General features: G+C 38.4%; 1 protein-coding gene across 1 annotated transcript in view; it reads right to left on the bottom strand.

Moving 5' to 3' along the window:
* LOC150079667 (C-Jun-amino-terminal kinase-interacting protein 4-like) overlaps positions 1-22,109 on the bottom strand; it is a 540,406-nt gene that overhangs the window by 314,991 nt on the left and 203,306 nt on the right. The window contains exons 11-12 of the mRNA XM_090383158.1: positions 12,132-12,149; positions 2,006-2,063 (exon numbers count right to left, since the gene is read on the bottom strand). Coding sequence (XP_090239284.1) covers positions 2,006-2,063; positions 12,132-12,149 — 76 coding nt within the window. The remainder of the gene's footprint in view (positions 1-2,005; positions 2,064-12,131; positions 12,150-22,109) is intronic.

The following is a 22,109-nucleotide window of genomic DNA, read 5'->3' as shown; positions in this document are numbered from 1 at the left end:
GTCTTACATTTGGGAAATAGCAACTCACAAATAAATTATACACTGTGGATTTGAATTAAAAACAGTGGATGATGAAAGGGATCTGGGAGTTACAATATGGGCAGATATGAAGTTTTCAAAACAGTGTAAATAGGCAGCCAGGAAAGCCCATGGTGTCCTATCGATGATTTATCAAACGTTATCTGGTAGAGAGGAGATCATAATCCCACTGAATAAGGCAATTGTAAGACCACATCTGGAATACTGTGTTCAAGTATAGAGACCTCACCTGAAAAAAGACATTGAGCTTCTTGAAAAGGTCTAAAGACAGGCCACTCGAATGGTGAGATCTACACAAGGACAACCATATGAGGAAAGACTCTGATTATGAGCCTGGTTGCCAAGACTACAGAGCTTGGCAACCAGGCACCTCAGAGGTGACCTTTGAGCAGGATTAGTAAAATGAATGAAGGTGGGATTCTCACCATTATAAAAAATTCCAGTACTAGGGGGAATTCAAATTGCAGGGGTTGAGGTTTAGATAAAATTGCAGGAAATTTTTAGCCAGCAAGTCATTGATTGCTGGAATAAGTTGCCCTCACAGGTAGTTGAGGCTGACCGTTTGAATAAATTCAAAGGTCAACTGGAATAGTTACCTGTGTGAGGAAAGAAGTATATAATTTGTATTTTCTTATCTACTTGGGTTCCCCCCCCACAGTGCAACAAAAGCCTGTGCTTCCTTACACTATATTATATGGCAACTATAACATAACACAGAAGCTCATTTGTCTCAAAATTCCTTAAACAGATCCTAAGATACAAAAATCCATGTAGACTTGAGTTTCTGTGTAACAATTCTTGCTGATCTTCTGACTTTACTTGTTGCAAATTGGCTGGTGTTGTGTCAAGTCCCCCCCCCCCCAATAATAATCTGAACCAGTAAGTTGCTCTTGTGGAATATGTCACTGCCAATGAAAAGGCCAGAAGAAAATTCTGCAGACACTCAAGGTCATGCATTAGCACCAAAGGATTAATGTAATCCTCTTTAAAATTGCCAAACCTTGAAACAATGCATTCAAAAGTGAGACAAACTTTAGAATCTCTATTTAATAACTTAAACCTGCAGATGACTGCTATATCGAATGTTTTTGCAGCATTATCTATAGCTATTGTCTCAATGTTTGTGTCTTTCTCTCCCACAAATTAGTACTGTGACATTTGTTCACACAATGCTAATTTTTTATACATATACATATACTTACACATCAACACTAAAAGTGACAAAAAAAGTTATTTATTTTCTAAGAACATTAAACAAGGATGTAACTGTGTTTTTTGTTAGGGTTGTATCAATTCATCCATTTGTTTCTTAATTCTCAAATAACTTTGTCATTTTTAGTATTTATGTGTAAGTATATGTGAAAAATGTATATATGTCTGCATTCATCTTTGACGAAGTGGAACAGTCAAAGAACTCACAAAATATCAGATTCAGATAGCTACATGTTTCAGTTTATTGGTTAACACCATTATCTGTAAGTGTATATTAATTGCTGTATCAGCCTCCCCATTGCTACCATAAATGTCCCACATGCAGTTGAGATGCCTCCTTTATTCATTAAAACCCTCCATTTGCAAAGTTGCAGTCCAATATTTTCATGGGTTCCCACAACAATCATTTTGTTACTATTCCTTAAGTTTTTGAATCCAGGGCTCCTAAACTTCCAATGAATAATTCCTTGTTGTATCAATTATATCTTTCTTCCTTATCTTAGATGTACTGCAGTCTACAGGTCTCTCACTATCAAGCAGTTCTGAACTAAGCAGAGAGGAAGCAGGTAATATCAATCTGCACTCATGTTTATTGTGCAATGATACAATGTACGCTACTGACAGAGGCATCTAATGTTTTGGCCACAATGCATATAGGATATGTTGCATTTTATTTTACTCGTTCTAAATTAAATCAGCAATTCTTGTTATCAAGCTTTATATTCTGTATCTGAAAATAAAATAAGAAACTTACTTAGTGGCCAAAAGTTCATTGTTCTCCATAATTAAATTTTCGACTTCCTTGCCCATTCCTAAGAAATATAAAAATTAAAAACTAGTTAAAAGCAAACAAGCAATTACCAAACAAGTATTAACAACCATGATGAATAATATCATAAATTAAAACACATAATGCAAAATACAGTTTGCAGAGACAAGAATAAGTGAACATTAATTACTCCTACCTCTTAATGTAGGAGGATTCATATATAGCAATTCAAGAGCCATTATAGAACATATACAGGGTGATTCATTACCAGTGCGACAAACTTGCAGGAGGTGTAGGGGGCACAAAGACGATTCGGAATCACATAGCATTGCAGGGTCCAAAATGCCTTCATCATGCGGTAGAGGACGTTGAACGGGAGGTCGCGTGAACAGCGATCCCGCTGGAAGTCAGCATTTGCGAATCGGTTCCTGAGGCAGTAGGTTGGACGAGTATTCAAACGTTGATCTAGCCAACATGCACCTCGCGTATGGAGCTGCAGGCTGTAACAGGTGCGCCATTCTGCGCTTGTACCAGGAACATTTCCCGCAGAGACGTACTCCTCATCATACGATTTTCGCACGTGTGCACAGAAGGTTACATGAGACTGGTTGTTTCACGAGAGGTACCATGAATCGAGAGCGAACGACGAGGACGCAAGACAATGAGGAGAATGTCCTACGTCTTGCAGAAGGCAATCCGAGTATGAGTACTCGAGCGATAGGCCAACGATTGGGTATTTCCCAATCCACTGTATGGAGGATACTGTCAACAAACCAAATGAGTTCATACCATCTGCAACGCGTCCAATCATTGGAGCCTGCAGATTATCCACTCCAGACGACTTTTGCTACTTGGTTTCTTCAACAGAGTGAGGCAGACAGCGCATTTGCTGCATCCATATTGTTCACGGATGAGGCAAGTTTCACAAGAGAGCGAACCTTCAATATACATAACACCCATTTGTGAGCTTTGGAGAACTCCCATGGTACGCGAACACGTGCAACTCTGGCAATGTTTGGGCCGGCATTGTTGGAGACCACCTCATTGGATCGTACCTTCTGCTCCCTCGTCTGGACGGTAGGGCATACTTGATCTTTCTACAGCAAGTCCTGCCCAAACTTATTAAAGAAGCACATGTTCCTCAGTTGTTGCGCCGCTCAATGTGCTTCCAGCATGATGGGGCTCCCCCACATTACACAAATGACATCCGCCAACACCTAAACGTTACATTTGGACAGCATTGGATAGGTCGTGGTGGTCCGGTTCATCGGCCTGCTAGATCGCCGGACCTATCATGTCTGGACTTCTTCTGCTGGGGTCAAATGAAGACATTGGTGTACGAGACCCCCGTTGATTCAGTTGCAGACCTCATCGCTCGCATCTCTGTAGCTGCCGGGGAGATTCGAGACACGCCAGGAATCTTCCAGAAAGTTAGGGATTCCATGCGGCGGCGCTGTGAAGCCTGTTGTGACTGCTTCTGGTCGAACTTTCGAACACCTTCTGTAGCATGGCTTTTTGCCAATGTAAAACTTGTCATTAAAATGATTTCTGTTACACTAACGAGTTGCTGTTTCTATTCTTTTTCTTTGCTTCTTTGTTCATGCGACCTCCCCGCATGACGAAGGCATTTTGGACCCTGCAATGCTATGTGATTCCGATTCGTCTTTGTGCCCCCTACACCTCCTGCAAGTTTGTCACACTGGTAGTGAATCACCCTGTATATAAGGCCCTCACCATCAAGCACCTTATCATAACAATAATAATCAATATACAACTATGAGTAATATAATCACTTTTTATGAATCAAAAATTTTTAATATCAAAATGTTCCAACAGTTTTTGGCTCATCGACAATATTTAGTGTTAATGCAATTTTGTAAAACACATTTTGTAGTATTGTCCATTTCAACTGACAACAATAAATTCTTGAAATACAATTTCTTGCTTTAGAAATGTTACATTAAGGGAATGCTAATAAACACACATCAACCGATGTGTGTTTATTAGCATTCCAACCGATGGAATGGACAAGTCAACCGATGTTGGCCAGCCATACTGAAAAAATCTTTTTCTTTTAAGGTATGTGTAAAACCATAGCAACTAATCTAATTTTTTTATCCTCATATGTTTTTAAATGAAAATTCATTGTGTTTTACTGGCATTAAGTTGTCTTGATTTTTGGTTCATACTGTTAAGGTGTAACTCACATCCCCAATTCACAATCAATATAAAATAAAGACAGAAGGGAGTATATGACAAGAGCCTTATCAATCAATTAGGCCCTGGAAAGATTGTGCAAGGCTCAAGGGGTAGAATTTTTTTCAGCCTGGTCTGTACTTGTTAACAGGAGAGACTGCTTCTACAGGGATGGGATACACTTAAATAGAAAGGGTGCAAGAATATTTGCTGATGCTATCGAGGCAGTGTTAGGTGGTTCAGAAAACTGCTAGCTTGGGGGGGGGATACAATGACTAGATTAACAGTATCCACTGGCAAAGGTGAAAGTGATTCTTGCACTGCTTCTATGGAATGAGCAGCAGCCTGGAAATCAAGATGCAGGTTATTTCAGAGACTGCTGGGAGTCATTGCGGTACAAGTAAGCACATGGGTTGTGTTAGGGTAGCTAGGAATAGGAAAAGGCACATGTATACTTGTGTGTACACCAATGCTAGGAGTTTGGTAAATAAATTTGATGAATTTGAGGTATTTCTCAAAACATCAAAGGCAGACATTGTTGGGATATCAGAAACGTGGTGTCACACAGATGTAAGGAATGCAGAACTGGAATTTGGGGAGTACAATGTATACAGAAAGGATAAACTGGATACGAAGGGAGGAGGGGTTATGCTATTAGCTAAGAAACACAAAATCCAAGGAAGTGAAGCCAGTTGACATCGCTGGACAGTGCAGTGTCAAATCAGTTTGGTGTCACATAAGCATCGGGAGATCAAAATTGAGAGTAGGAGTAATGACTCTAATGAGCATAATAAGAAAGTGTACAGGAAAATAGAGTGAGCCAGTAAATCAGTCTTATAATGGAGGATTTTAATTTTGCGGATATTGACTGGAATTTGTGGGTTGGTCACTCACACACTGGCAAGGCTTTTCTGGATTTATTGGATGATTGTTTTCTACATCAGCATGTTCGTGAGGCAACTAGAGGGGGTAATACTCTAGATCTGATTATCAGTAGTGATTCTTCATGCATTAAGAATCATCAAATACATACTGCTTTTTCTCCTCTTCTGTTATCTCAAAGTCTTCTGTATTATTTACTTGAGTCGGTTTTTTCCTTTCTTTTCTTACATCTATATCAAGTGTGCATCTTACCATTCTCTGATCATTTCCAACATTTACCTTGTTCAGGACAGTAACATCATTCGCGATATATCTTCTGTTAGTGAGGATGAAGTCGATTTCGTTAGTTGTTAATCCATTTGGGCTTTTCCATGTCCACTTTCTGTTCACCCTTTTCTTGAAAAAAAGTGTTCATTACTGACATTCCTCGAGATTCTGCAAATTCCACAACTCTTTCACCAATTCCAAAATTTCCTATAGTTCCCCTTTCTGCGTTGTTTTGTCTCTTTCCAGCCTTAGCATTGAAGTCCCCCATAATGATAATGTAGTGAGTTTTCTGTTCATCTAGAAGACTCTCAATTTCGGTGTACATTTCTTCAACCTCTTCATCATTATGGCTCGATGTTGGTGCATAAATCATTATAACCTTCAGCTTATATCTCTTAGAAATCATGAGTAGTAGTCTTGACACCCTTGGTGATGCACTTTTGAATTCCAAAATGTTGTTTTTTATATCTTTATGGACCAGAAAGCCAACTCCACCTTCACTCCTTTCACTGTTTCCATTGGTGTACAGCAGATTTCCACTTGATAAACTTATGATTCATTTCTTCTTCTTGTTTCAGCCAAACTGATGATATTCAAATTCACATTTTATAATTCTATTCACCTCAATCAGATAACCTCACAGTTGCCTAGTCTCCAGACACTGTAATTTGCAAAACTTAAGCCTTTCTTCGTAAGAGCAACCCTTTATTCCATTCACTAATCTTGTTGCCCTTCTCTGTACTCATTACAACAGCTCTACATCTTTCTTAAAATGAGGCCTCCAGACCTATATACAGTACTCAAGGTGTGGCCTGACCATTGCCTTATACAATGGGATAATCACCTCCTTATCCCTGCTAGAAAATTCCAGAATATCATTGACAAGACACCATGAGCTACTCTTGCAGACCATCTGCACTACACAGTAAACTTCATATCTGCTTGCACGATTACCCCAGGTCCTTTTCACTCTCTACCACTGTCAGGGTAGTACCACACAGTTGATACATTACTATGGAGTTACCGCTTCCCATATGCAGTATTTTACATTTGTCAATGTTAAACTTCAAGTGTCACTTCTCAGCCCATCTGCTCAACTTTTCTAGATCCTGCTGAAGCAGCGTACTGTCATTAGTGTCATTAACAACCCTGCCGACCTTTGTACCATCTGCAAACTTGGGTATTAAGCCTGATATACCATCATCAATATCATTGATGATGGTATATCAGGATGGTATGTCCACATCATTGATGAATCTATATTCATCAATGATGTGGACCCAACACTGAACCCTGGGGAACTCCACTAATAACAACATTAGTCCACAAAGAGCAGTGTCCATTGATTACCACTCTGTGTTCTCCCACTCAACCATCCCTTTATCAATAGCAGCAATTTGCCTCCAATGCTGCTCTGCTCCAATTGTGCAAGAGTATCAAAAGCCTTTCTAAGATCCAAATATATGATATCAAAATTATTCCCTGCATCCAGTTCCTTTGTGACTACATCATAGTATCCATCAAATTGGTCAGACAAGACTTCCCCTTAATAAAAAACCCATGCTGTGTCCGAGCTATAACTGAAGTCTTGTCTAGATGTTCCCGATGATTCTTTAACCAGTGCCTCCATTAATTTCCCTGGAACAGAAGTTAAACTAACAGGTCTGAAATTACCTGTCTCTCCCCTTGATCCTCCTTTGTGAATTGGGGGTCACATTTGCACATCTCCAGTCCATGGGTACCTCCCTTGAGTCCAAGGAAGCTCTCATAATTATGGCTAAGGGTTTGTTTACTTCCTTTGCTGCCTCCTTAAATATAACTGGATAGATTCCATCTACCCCAGGTGCCTTTCTTATGTTTATTTTCAACAATTTCTCCTCCACTGTACTCTCAGTCATTACAAGATTATCTAGCTTAATGCCAGAGTTTAATACACCTCTGGCATTCACCTCCCTGAATAACTCCTCATGTGTGAATGTTGATGTAAAATATTTATTTAGTTTGTTAGCTACCTAAGCAGGATCATCAACAGTTGAAACATCTATATCAAGTGGACCAATCTGATTCATCCTCTTCCTTCTAGAGTTTACATAAGTAAAGAACTCTTTGCTGTTTTTCTCTGCATCCTTTGCCAAAGATTTCTCATAATCTGCATTTGCCTGCCTAACCTCCTTTGTGACTTGGTTATAGACTAGTTTATATCTATCATAGGCTTCTGTGTCACCTGTTAATTTATATGTATCACATGCATTTTTTTTCTCTGTCACATGTCTGTGGGACAAAGGATTGCTCTTATGAAGAAAGGCTTAAGTTTTACAAATTACGGTGTCTGGAGTCTAGGCACCGGCGAGGTGATCTAATAGAGGTGTATAAAGCCTTGAATAGTTTGAGCATGCTCAGTGCTGATGGGATTCTTCCTCTTGCTCAGAATAATCGCCTGAGAGGGCATAGGTTCGGGTTGAGGAGGGGCAGATGTGGGATGGATGTGCGGAGGTTTGCCTTTAGCCAGCGGGTAGTTGGTTGGTGGAACGGATTTCCATCCCTTGTTGCGGAGGTTGATAGCCTAAATAAATTTAAGGCTCAGCTGGACAGGTATTTCGAACGAACAGAGGGATGAAATGGGAGTGGTTTTTTTTTTTGGCTGATGCTGCATAGGCTTGCTTTCTTGCATCGTATGCCTCTACTGATGCTAATGCTAATAACAGTTTCAGAAACCAGTGGTGCAGCCAGGTATCATCGTAAGGAGGGGGATTGCGACTAGGTCCAGGTATCATCATAAGGGGGAGCATGGTGACCAGTGTTTTGAGTTTTTTTTTTTTTTTTAAGAATGCCTCCTGTGCTTTTTCTTTAATTTCAATTTTTTGGCTAAGGGGTGGGCAGAAGGGGCATATGCCCCTTCTGCCCACCCCTGAATATGCCCCTGGCAGAAAGCAACCATATTTAAAACCTTGCATAATATAGCTGTCATTCAAAGAATAATGAAATTAAATATTTATTCAATTCAGTAAAACAAACATTAAGAAAGGTTCTTGCTTAGGTAAATGATAAAAAGGTTATAATAAATAACAGAACTTTATATCCATTTTTCATTCCTGATATAAAAAAGCCAACCTTTTCAGAATTACACTGATCTTTCATCTCAAAAAGGATATTTGTAACAGTGGCAGAAGATTCATATGAAAAATTACTAATTCATAATGATACCTGCACTTTTATATATAAAGTCAATTTTCATGGAGGGTCTCCTATATATGAGACCAAGCTACCCCAGCGTGTTGTGTGCGTGTGTTCATATCTTGTAAGTATTGTTGTTTGTATTTTGGATTGCTGTGGAGGTGGTTCAGGATCTTTCTCCTCTACAGTCAATTGCCATTAATAACACAACGTAACGAAAAATGTTATGTTTACATATAACTGTTTCTTATATAGCCTGGCCCCCCACATAACGCGAGTTCGATTAACAAGTTTTTCAGTTACCGATATTTGAAAAAAATTATACCACTTTTTGCTTTACATGATGCAAATTTTCAGTTAACGTGATTTTTTTTATGTAATAGTTAAAAAAGATTTGAATAGCACACTAAGCTTACCGCACATCAGAAGGGCAATAAACAAGCATTTGCCCATGGCCCACCTCAGTGTGTTCCCTCAACCATCAGAAGCAGATATTTACCCCAGGGGCTCACATCTGGTGAGTATGGGCTTGGCATACCTAGGGTCCTGAGCTGGAAATCATCATTTTCTCTCTTTTGGTGATTATTATTATTATTATTATTATTATTAGCTACATGGTGCAAGGAAACCTGAGGCTTATGCTGCACCAGCCAAAAAAAAAAAAAAAAAAAAAAATTCCCGAGTTACCCTGAGAGAGAGAGTAGAAGGGAATCACCAATAAAGAGAAGAATGATGATATCCAACTCAGGACCCTGGGTGTGCCAAGCCCATACTCACCAGATGTGAGCCCCTGATTCCCTCCTATCTCTCTCTCTCTCTCTCTCTCTCTCTCTCTCTCTCTCTCAGGGAACTCATATTTTTTTTGGCTGGTGCAGCATAAGCCTCAGGCTTCCTTGCACCATATGGCTAATAATAATAATAAAAATAATAATAATAATGTCTAATTAGTTCATTTAGGCCTAAATCTTGAACAGTATTTCTTAGTTGGTATGAAAAGCCTAGTAGCTTCCAAGATTAATTCTTTGAATGGTTCCCATTTTGAATTTGTTGTCGGTAAAATCATCAGCTGGTCCCACCATATAGAATTTAAATACTGTCTCAGCCACCGTAGTCGCCTTTACGAAAGCAAAAACCCTTCCCTTTACCCCTGATGGTAGTTATCTCTTTGAGTAAATCCCACTTCAGCACACTGTGATCACTGCCACCTAGTGGTTCCTTTAACTGCAGATTCTTAATGCATGAATAATCACTACTGATAATCAGATCAAGAGTCTCACTCCCTCTAGTTGCCTCCCGAACATGCTTCTGTAGAAAACAATCATCCAATAAATCCAAAAAAGCCTTGCTAGTGTGTGAGTGACCAACCCACAAATTCCAGTCAATCTCTGGGAAATTAAAATCCCCCATTATAAGACATTCTGATTTACTGGCCCACACAATTTCTCTGCACAATTCCTGATAATACTCATCACATTCATTAGGCCTATAACACACACCTACTCTCATTTTTCCTTTCCCAGTGCTTATGTCACACCAAACAGACTCAACATTGCATTGTCCACCAACATCAATTGGATGCACGTCCTTAGATTTTATGTGTTTCTTAACTAACAGCATAACCCCTCCTCCCTTCCTGTCCTGTCTATCCTTTCTGTACACATTGTACTCCCCAAATTCCAATTCTGCACTGCTTATCTGTGTGACACCACTTCTCTGATATCCAAACAATATCTGCCTTTGATGTCTTGACTAGCACTTCAAGCTCATCAAATTTATTAACTATACTCCTACCATTGGTGTACATTCAAGTATACATGCACCTGTTTCTACTCTTAGTTACCCTAACACAGATCATTCTTGAAACTGACTAAGCATATTTTATGAAATTCAACAAGAATCAATATTTTATGTTAAATACATTAAAATACTGAAAGAAAAATATTACCCTGCACAAACAATGACAACAAAACAGTTCTGCAGCAATTGCATGATTCTGTTCAAAGAAACTGGCCTAAAAAACAGACTTCAAGAAAGTGGCACTTTTTTTTTTTTAATGAAAACCCCAAACACAAGAGGTATTAGAACCTATAGTACTTAGTACCGTGCTTGGGTTGGAGACTGAGAAGACGAAAGAAGATATTTGTTGACATTAGACTTGAACTTCTGTAGACTGTAAGTTTCAAGAAATACGTATGAAGGAGGGTTGTTCCAGAAAACGGCAGTTGAATGAATAAACGAGGAAGATGAAAAGTTGGTTCTGTGAGTTTCAAGTTGGACAGAAAATGGATGTTCTCAGCATGTGTTTGGACTAGTTTGAAAGAGAGAGTGAGAATTACAGAAGCCAATTCAGAAGAACAGTGCCCATGGAAGTATCTGTAGAAAAGACATGCAGCAGAAACAGTATGCCTATGACACAGTGAGTGGAGAGACATTAATTAACCTAACTGCCCTCCTCTGAATGGAATCTAGAAGTCTGAGAGAGGTTTTGGGGGCACTGTCCCAGATGTGGGAACATGGTTGAGCGGATTTGCAATTTGTACAGAGTGAACAGCTGTTTGGAAGAAAAGCAACGCCAAGAGCAAAAGAGAAAACCAAGTTTTTTTGATGCAGAGGAAGCAATATTTGTAATGAGCTTGTGCCAATAGAGAGTAGAAGTCAGGGTAATCCCCAAAAGAGATATATCATTTTGCCTAGAAATCAGAGTGTCGCCAAAGATAAGCACATGAGAGAAGAATCCTTTTTGTGAGATATAAGACAAGATTGAGTTTTAGAAGGATTGAAATCAACTAAGTTGTCTTTGTCCCACTGGAGAATTACCTGGAGATAAGCATTTAAGGAATTTGTAGCAGATATTCAAGAAGTTGAAGCTGATTGAGCAGGGCAAGGTTTCTCAAAATGGAAAGTGGAATGCAATGTGCCATCATTGGCAAAACTATGGATAGGATTTCCAGTCCACTTGACAACACCCCTACACATTCAGTACTTTCCATTAAAGAATTTTTGCATATTCCATCATTGTGACCTCCCGTCTGTAACACTCAATGGATTTAGCTCCTTGATTATTTTTGTTTCCTATGAGGGACATAGAAATTATTAGTAATGCCATAAGAAGCCTATTAAAAATGCTTTCAGAAGATGCAGAAGCATTGGAATCAGTGTATATACTGTCAAGGAAACTACTATGAAGGAGATGCATAGGAACAGCCAGTAAGCTTCATCACTTCCCAAATATCAATTCAGTCACTGAACATTTTGATCATACCGCATAACAAGTAGACTAATTATCAGGTATCATTGTAATTCCAACAGTAATAATTCTTATCACTACAGTCTTAATACAGCAAAGTATCTATTCACTACTATTTCCATAGCACACGACCAAGAATTTTCATCTGGAAAGTAAAGTTTTAAAATAAACCATTCTTGAAATTGACTAAGCATATTTTATGAAATTCAACAAGAATCAATATTTTATGTTAAATACATTAAAATACAGAAAGAAACATTTTAATTCTTTACAGGTGATACTGAAAACTTGGTATAGTTGTTAAGTGATTATTTTCTGATTTCAAAGGAAACAAAGGGTGCTTACCAAAAAAGTTGTCAGTAACTATAAAGCGGCAGCAGGATAGCATTGATAAAGAAAGAATACAAATATGTTAGAGAAAACTGATAACTTAAAATAAAAAGAATACTCTTGCCATGCACTATAAAGTAGAGATTATAATAAGAATCAACTGCAACAACACAAACAGTACAAATAAGAATACTGTATATGCAAATGAATAAGATAACTTTAGCATGCATAGCTAGCAACTTCACTATAGATAGCTTATATTTTTTATATGTTAAAATTTATGACATCAAATATTGCAGATTATTGAATTATAAAGAATTAGATACCAGAAATTTTCTTTAGCACATACAGTAATCTTAATACACAGGAACTCTAAACTGTTATTTAAAGAAGTGCAGTAGGGCACACTAGATTGGGAAACCTAATGGATAAACTAATGATTCCAGATCATGGATTTTGATTTATGGAAGTTCAGACATTATATAATATATAAATATTCATTTAAATATAAATAAAAATAATTTTTTTTTAATTTGCACAATATAATTTTAATGAAAGAAAGAAGTATGTGTGTGGGCGCATATAAAAGAAGAATTTATTTATTTATGTGCCAAGTAATAAATAATATATTATAAAAAGTAGAAAACAGGGATAGCAATGTACATTTTTTTTTTTTTTTTTTAATCTGAACCCCAAACACGAGAGGTATTAGAACCTATAGTACTTAGTACCGTGCTTGGGTTTGAGGTTAAGAAGATGAAAGAAGATATTTGTTGACATTGGACTTGAACTTCTGTAGATTATAATTTTCAGGAAATACGTATGAAGGAAGGTTGTTCCAGAAAGCTGCAGTTGAATGAATAAATGAGGAAGATGAAAAGTTGGTTCTGTGGGTTTGAAGTTGGACAGTAAATGGATGTTGGCTAGTGGCGGCACGTGTTTGGACTGTTTTGAAAGAGAGAGCAGGAATTATAGAAGCCAATTCAGAAGAACAGTGCCCATGGAAGTATCTGTAGAAGAGGCATGCAGCAGAAACAGTACGTCTATGAGAAAGCGAGTGGAGACACTCTGTCTGTTCAAAATCAAGAAGCCTGAGAGAAGTTTTGGGGGCACCACCCCAGATGTGGGAACAATATTCCATGGCAGGGCAGATTTGCGATTTATACAGAGTGAGCAGCTGTTTGGAAGAAAAGTAATGCCGAGAGTGAAAGAGAAAACCAAGTGTTTTAGATGCAGAGGAAGCAATATTTGTAATGTGCTTGTGCCAAGAGAGATTAGAAGTCAGGGTAATCCCCAAAAGAGATATATTATTTTGCCTAGAAATCGGAGTGTCACTAAAGTTAAGCATAGGAGCAGAAGAATCCTTTTTGCGAGATATAAGACAAGACTGAGTTTTAGAAGGGTGGAAATCAACTAAGTTGTCTTTGCCCCACTGGAGAATAACTGAAGATCGGCATTTAAGGAATTGGTAGCAGATTTTCGAGAAGTTGAAGCTGATTGGGCAGGACAAGGTTTCTCAAAATGGAAAGTTGAATGCAATGTGCTATCATCGGCAAAACTATGGATAGGATTTCCAGTCAATGGAAGAAGGTCATTGATATACAAGAGGAAAAGAGTGAGGGAAAGAACTGAACCTTGGGGGACACCGGCATTAGAGGAGAAGTTAGAAGACAGCCATCTACCGTCACCCTCAGTGAGCGATCAGAGAGAAAACTGGATAACCAATTACTAAAAACAGTTGGCAAACCATAAGATGGAAGCTTGTTTAGAAGACCTTTATGCCAAACACGATCAAAAGTCTTTGAGATGTCAAGAGCAACTACTTGTGTTTCACCAAACCTTTCCATTGAATCAGTCCATAAATGGGTAACATAAGCCAGAATATCTCCAGTGGATCGACACTGATGGAATCCATACTGGTGATCGTTGATCAGACGGAAGGTTTCTAGGTAGTTTAAGAGTTGGTGGTTAATTGATTTCTCCATTACTTTAGAAAGAGTAGAAGTAATTGCAATGGGACGATAATTGGATGGGTGGGATTTGTCACCCTTTTTAAGAACTGGCTGGATATGAGCAAATTTCCAAGCAGAAGGAAAAACACCTTTGGAATAAGAAAGTGAAAAAAGGCGGTAAAGAATAGGAGTAGGTTCAGGAGCACAGGTTTTGAGAACAAGTGGGGAAATACCATCAGGACCGGGAGCTTTATTAGCATCAAGATTCATCAAAATCCTTTTGACGGAAGACCACAGGAGGCATTGAATGGAGCATGTTGGGAATGGTGGGAGGTGTTTTACCAAGATCATTAATACACGAGCTGGAAGAAAAATGGCATGCTAGCAGGTCAGCTTTATCCTTGGCTGAAGTGGCAACAGAACCATCTGGTTTGGACAGAGGTGGGAGCAAAGATGGGCAAAAGTTGCGGCCAATAGCTTTGGTGAGAGACCAGAATGCTCGGCTACCATTAGGGCAAGAAGCAAGTTTTCTACTCTTAGCCTGTTCAAACTCTAGTTTGGACTGATTAATAACTGCTTTACAACTGTTGCGAGCTTTGGTGTAGGCAGAAAATGAAACTGAAGAATTAGAAACAAGCCAATTACGATATGCAACATTCTTCTCTTGGACAGCCTTAGCACATTTATTAGAAAACCAAGGTTTAGATAAAGGACGAGATTTTAGAGTGGAGTGTGGGATAAGGGATTCCATTCCTGCAAGAATAATTTCACTGACATGATCTGAGCAAACATTGACATCAGAAGTTTTGAAACAGTAATCCGACCAAGGAAAAGAAGTCTCGCAGGTCATCCCATTTTGCATTCTTGTAATGCCAAACAACACGTGGTTGGGAATAGCCATGAGATAAAGGTTCCATTGGAGAAGAGACAATCACCAAGTTGTGATCTGAAGTGTGACCCCTCACTTCGAGAGTGTACTTAGAAGGGTTGTTTGTGAGAAAAAGATCAAGCGTATTGGCTGTATGATTAGGATTGTCCGGTATTCTTGTAGGTAAATGAACAATCTGTGCTAGGTCATTAGTAATTGCAAAAGCCTCAGCATCTCGACCTGCTGGGTCGGTGTGACTAGAAAACGGAAGCCAGCTGGAGTTGTGAACATTAAAATCACCAAGGAAAATTACTTCACTGTTAGGAAAGTTGGACTGGAGAAAGTCAAGTTGCAAAGAGAGGAAGTCAAAGAGCTCCAAGTGATTAGTGGAGTTGGGAGAATGTTAGAGACAACAGATAAATTTGACACAATGAGGTAGAGAGATTTTAAGCCAGAGAAGATCAAAGAGAGGAGATTCCATATTCCAAACTGGATTTCAAAATCCAGATTCCAAAAGTCTCTGACAGGGAATATCAGAAAGGACATATGCACAAGTACCACCTTTCAGGCGAAAGGAATCATACAGTGAATAATTTGGGCATCTGAGATGAGCAGTAGATGACTCAACCGATAACTGAGATTCTGTCAGAAAAAGTATATGGGGTTTGGCACACTGCAAGTGGAAATGGACATCGCTGAGATTAGAATTGAGATCACGTATATTTGTGAAATGAATTAGGAAGTCCTTGGGAGGTTTAGATCTTTTCGCAGATAAGCTTGCTCTATTAGTTTGACAAATCATGGTGTATTCAATAGTAAGAAAAAGTAGGTGGGACATGCTGTATGAAGTAATGAAATTTTTGGATATGGCGTACATGTGGTAAGAATATACCCAGATCCTTGACATAACGTGGCCTCGACAATGCTCCCCGCATACACACTACTCGGACTCCCTCCACTCACTATCTGGCAGAGTAGAGGTAGCAAGATTATACACTACCTGATCCGGAAGCTTCCTAGAGAGTTACCAATAGGTTCAGTCCGGTGTATTAACTAGCGGCCGGCCTGCGAACACCATTTTAGAGCTGTACCCTCGAAATGTAAGGAATATTGGATCTCGCCACGACGTTCATCATAACCTCAAAAGTCATCAATCATACTGCATGATGGAAGAGATAGGGAAGGGTTGACCGGAACTTAGCTCTAGAGACTAAACATGGGTTCCACCACTTCAAGCCTCCAATAAGCAAAGTGGTGGTATTTCACCGGTTGATGAGAGTCATCTACCACCTAGTACTGCCTGGTAACATAGAGGGGCGGCGTTCCTCCATGTGGTGTGGGCGCCACACCTCGACCCCTGCTTACGTTGGTTCACACCTGGGTGGTCACCCACCAAGTACTTGTGCATGGAGGTTATATCCAGGATTACTAACAGTCCCACCATCGTGAAAGTGCAAGCAGAGGATTTGGCTGTCACAGCCCGTCCGGACTTCGCCGAAATTGGGTCCACTTGACTTGAGTGTCACCCAAATATCAGTTCCATCAGCGTTTTAGACTCCCAGGTAGCAAGTACAGCTTGTCTGGCATATCTGAGAGAATGTCTGTGACAACCTCAATATATATAATTTAAAAAAATTGATGGAGATATTTACATTAGCATATTAGCATTAGTAGAGGCATATGATGCAAGAAAGCAAGCTTATGCAGCATCAGCCAAAAAAAAAAAAAATATATATATATATATATATATATATATAAACTGATAAAAAATATATAAACTGAATGGCTAGTTTATTAGGTATGTCCCATAATTCAAGGAATCAACTGCTCCATCAGAAAGTGTCACATGTACATACCAGACAATATAAATTAGCAGTGACAAAATGATGCAAGGATGCAAGCTTATACAGCAACAATCATTTAAAAAAAAAAATTACCACTTCATTTCTAATAATTCGTCCAATACTTCTTTAAAATTTATTCAAACTTCACACTTCCAACAATCATTTATTCTCAGCCATACTTTTCCAATTTAAATTGGAAAACTTCAAGAGTAAGACCTCACCATAACAAATTCACACTGTGATTGTCGTATTAACTTCATTTTCGTGATGATCATTCTGCATTCCCCTTATGTGTTCTCCAAGAAAGGGTAAGGATGCCACCAGAATTTAGTTTACTCAACCCATTTAAAGCCTTAAACCTTTCAATCAGGACTCATTAGAGTTGCTTAGTTTCCAGAACAAGTCTTTCTTTTAAAAGCACCTTTTTGCACCCCTTATTAATACTGTTGCTTTTCTCTGCACCTGTTTCTACAAATCTAAAACAAGGGTTTGAAACCTGTATGCAATACTCAAGATGAAGCCTAAACACTGCAATACAATGGGAAAATTGCCTCTTTTTTTGTTCCTGCTAGAAAAATTCCTATATATCATTGGCTGAATCCACAAGATGTCCTAACAGCCTGTTTTCACTGCTCAGAGAATTTCACATCACACTGAACAATCACCCAACACTCCTAGGTTCTTTTCATTCTGGCATTATTGCTACTCAAATGCAGTATCAATGTTAAACAACAACTGCTATTTTTCAGCCCATCTGCCTAATTTATCTAGGTCTCGCTGAGTAGCACACCCTAATTACTATCGTTAATCATCCTGCCCACCTTTATCACCTTTGACTGTCATCAGCCAAAGGTGATACAAAGGTGAGCAGGGTGGTTAATGATAGTGTATATACTTTGCATCATGAGCCTCTTAGACATTACACTTAATGTGCCTACATCAGTACTATTAACAAATATTAAAAATGGTAAAAGGATGGACCCAACATAGTCAGGAAACCACAAGGGATCTACTTATAACATCAGTATGAAAAGCAATGGCTATTAATAATCCACTTTGTCTCCTGACACTCAACCATTCCTTCAACCCACCGTAGTAATTACCCCTAATACCATGCTGTTCCAATTTGTGCAGCAGTCTTTCACGTGGAACAATATCAAAAAGCTTTACTGAATTCTCTATATATGTGATGTCAAAATTAGTTTTTGCATCCAGTCTCTTTGTAACTACTTCATATTAGCTAATCAGACTGGTCAGACAAGACCCTACCATAACAAATTCACACTGTGACTGCCATAGTAACTTCATTCTCGTGAAGATGATTCTGCATTACTTCTTTAACCACTGACACCCTTATTATTTCAGGCAAAAAAATCAAGAGTACAGTCTGTAATTACTTAGTTCATCCTATGATTACCCTCCTTGGTGAATAGGAGACAAACACATTTGCAATCCAGTATGTAGAGTCAGTCCCTAAATCCAAAGATGTTCTCATAATTATGGCTATGGTTTGTTGCTTTAGTTGCTTCATCATCATCAGTAATTCAGTCTTGTGACTGGCCAGTTCCAATGATGAGCTGTCTCTACCTCTGCCTCTCCTGTGCCATTTGTTTTAGTTCCTCAGAATTTCAAAATCCTGCTTCATCCAGCAATGTCCTGATGAAGGTATTTTTTGGTCTTCCCCTAGGACATTTTCCCTCCACAGTCCCCTTGATGGCATCCAGAAGAACCACCATGTCAAATCACGCGGCCCACCCATTTGAGTGCAGTTGATCTTATTCTACCTAGAATTTTCCTTTGTTCTTAAATATGTCTTAATACTTCCACATTTGACACTTTTTCAGTATTTTTTTTTTTTTTTTTTTGTTGCTTATTTTGATACAATTGGATGAATTCCATCAGATTCAGGTGCCTTATTTACTTTTAGCTTCCACAATTTATATTCCAGCTTCCTTTCAGTTATCATAAAATTATTGAACTACAGTTAGAATTAGATATACTTCTGGTGTCTAAGAGAAATTCAGTCAAAGAGTGGCCAGCAGGAGAAGTGACTCTGGCACAGTATGACAGTTAGTCAGATTTGTTCAAGTGTCTTGGACACTGCCACCTAGCTTTGGTTTTCATGCACAACAATGTCTAGAATGTACTGAGAACGATCCAACCAGAAAACATCCAGCTAATGGCAGTACTGAGGTCAGAGATGGCTGATGTGAGAAGCTAATAGAAGTTGAAATTTTTCCATTAGTCTTACAGATGGGCTACAATTGATCAAATGACAGTGCAGTAAATACAATACTGTTGCAAAGGAATATTACTGGAATACACAGTGTATAAAAAGACACAGATTGAGTGAGAGACAAAAGTTATGAGACAATTGAGAGACAAAGACTGAGAATAGCAAAACAGATGCCTTGGTCAGGTTCAACTTTTGCCATCCTAAAAAAATAAACACAAGCATCTGCATGTATAGTAGGCACATGAACACCAACACTGGACATCTGGGGAGTAATTGGGAGTGAAAAAATATGCTTGGTCTGATGTCCTGGTTTCAGTTGTTCCATGCTGACAGCAGCTTAAATCAATTGTCCCACCATGAGAGGTATCAACACTAGAGGTTGAGGGTGGAAGCGGTAACTGAAGTTTAACATTGATAAATGCAAAGTACTGAATATGGGTAGCAATAGCTGAACAGAAACGTACCAACTGTGTGGTACTACACTCAGGGAAGTGGAAAGTGAAAAATACCTGGGGGATAATTGTGCAGTCAAATATGAAGTTCGCTGAACAGTGCAGATGGGGAGTGAAAAAATATGCTTGGTCTGATGTCCTGGTTTCAGTTGTTCCATGCTGACAGCAGCTTAAATCAATTGTCCCACCATGAGAGGTATCAACACCAGAGGTTGAGGGTGGAAGTGGTAACTGAAGTTTAACATTGATAAATGCAAAGTACTGAATATGGGTAGCAATAGCTGAACAGAAACGTACCAACTGTGTGGTACTACACTCAGGGAAGTGGAAAGTGAAAAATACCTGGGGGATAATTGTGCAGTCAAATATGAAATTCGCTGAACAGTGCAGACGGGCTGCCAGGGCAGGTCATGGAGCCTTGTCAATGATATATAGGAATTTTGCTAGCAGGGGCAGGGAGGTGATTATCCTGTTATACAAGGCAATGGTCAGGCCACACCTAGAGTACTGTGTACAGGTCTGGAGGCCTCATTTTAGGAAGGATGTAGAGTTGCTAGAACGAGTTACTACAAAGAAGGGCAACAAGATTGGTGAGGGTAACAAAGGGGGTGCTCTTACCAAGAAAGGCTTAAATTCTGCAAATTGCAGCACCTGGAGAGCAGGCACCTGCAAGGTGATCTGATTGAGGTGTAAAGGTCTTGAATGGGTTGAGCAAGCTGATGGGATTCTTCCTCTTGCTCAGATTAAGAACCTGAGGGGGCATAGATTCAAATTGAGGAAAGACAGTTGTAGAATAGATGTGCAAAAATTTGCCTTTAGCCAGTGGGTAGTTGATTGGTGGAACAGACTTCCATCTTTTGTTGTGGAAGTTGATAGCCTAAATAAATTTAAGGCTCAGCTGGACAAGCATTTGGAACGAATGGAGGGGTGAAATGGGAGAGTTTTTTTTTTTTTTTTTGGCCGATGCTGCATAAGCTTGCTTTCTTGCATTGTATACCTCTACAAATGCTAATGCTTTCTGTTGGCACCAGGCACAGCACACTGAAATTCAGACTCGTGAAATGTGTTCGGCTCTCCCTGATTTCTCCACATCAGAATTTAAAAATTTTCATTTTTTTACATTAAAAACTGTACTTATGTGATAGCAGGAAATAAATTTCAACTGAAGTTGAAAATTTCATTTTCCTGAAGACTGGCACAACACCCATTAGCATTAAATTATTAATGACTCTAAGTGATGCTTATAACACAGAACAACATGTTCTGATCATCTGGGCTATGTTATAATTTTTTTCTGAGGCAATGCCAATAATGTTCAGACAATATTACAAAAGACTGAGGAAGTATTTTTAACATTTTACAATATTTTAACATTTGCCCTTTTTCTTTTACATTTCTTTTAATACCTTAATATACAGTTCAAAAGATAAACTTTAGATTTCTCAAGTTTTGATTGTGATCTTTTATTAGGTATGTTATAGCACGAAGCTACAAAGTGGAATAGCACTATGGTAGACTCTACATGTGAAATGAATGATCTGTATTTAATATATAACTTGAAGTAAATTATTTCTACATGATATTAATTATATTAATCTCACTAGCAGCAGTGATATTGGTGGCTTAATGGATGTTCTAGGTCATTAAACATAACCCTGAAGACTGCAGGGTTTTATAAACTCATGAAAACTGAGTTTAAAGGCATATGTTGCATAATGGAAATAATTATCTATCTGTACCAATTGGACATGCTATTGCCTTTTGAAGGAAGCCTGAAAAAGGTTTCCTTCAAGTGGGATCCACAGCATGGTTACATAAAATGTTGCTTTATTTTGTGTGAATGGGACATCAGAGCAAGGGCTCCCATTATACTTTCAAGAACTGGTTAACTTGAACAGCATATATTCCTGGACAGAAGAATGTTCACCATCCATCACCAGCTAACAGGAAAAAAAATTTATTGCCTTCCCACACATATCATCCTCAATATATGTGAAAAACGGAGTGTGGAATGCTTTCAAAGCACTCAGGAAATCAAAGATCAGAAAAGTATAAGGAGCTATTTAATCAATTCCTCCAAGCATACAAAGAACTGGGCTGCAATATGAGCTTAAAAATTCATTTTCTATATTCACATCTTAATTTTTTTCCATGAAAGTTAGGTAATTCCACTGATGAACATGGAGAAAGATTTCACCAGGACATTTCTAGCATAGAAAAATGGTATAAAGGCATGCAGAGTCCAACTATGCTTGGCAATTATTGCTAGACATTTATGAGAGAAGCTAGGAAGGTGGGGGAAGACAAGCAGAAATCAGGGGTCAAAATATTTATATGACCATATAAAGGTTGTTAAATGATTTTTAATAAACTATCAAAAAATGTAAAATTTTTTTAGTAGTAGAAAATTACTAGTAAAAACTTAATTGTCTCAAAAACCAGATGCGACAGCAAAATTTTAATATATACAAAATTTGTATTTATGTTCAGCACTACAAAATACATATAGATAGCATATTCATTCTAAGCAAAATAAAGAAAGTTAAATGTTTGCCAATGTAATCTCAAGTCACAGATTATGGGAAATAGAATGTTATTATCTTGATAAATTATGCTAAGAATATTTATTAAATAATATAAG

Source organism: Mastigoproctus giganteus, chromosome 10, assembly GCF_048544385.1.
Source record: "Mastigoproctus giganteus isolate SK-2022 chromosome 10, ASM4854438v1, whole genome shotgun sequence".
Taxonomy (NCBI): Eukaryota; Metazoa; Arthropoda; class Arachnida; order Uropygi; family Thelyphonidae; genus Mastigoproctus; species Mastigoproctus giganteus.
This window is presented reverse-complemented; position numbering and strand designations above follow the sequence as displayed.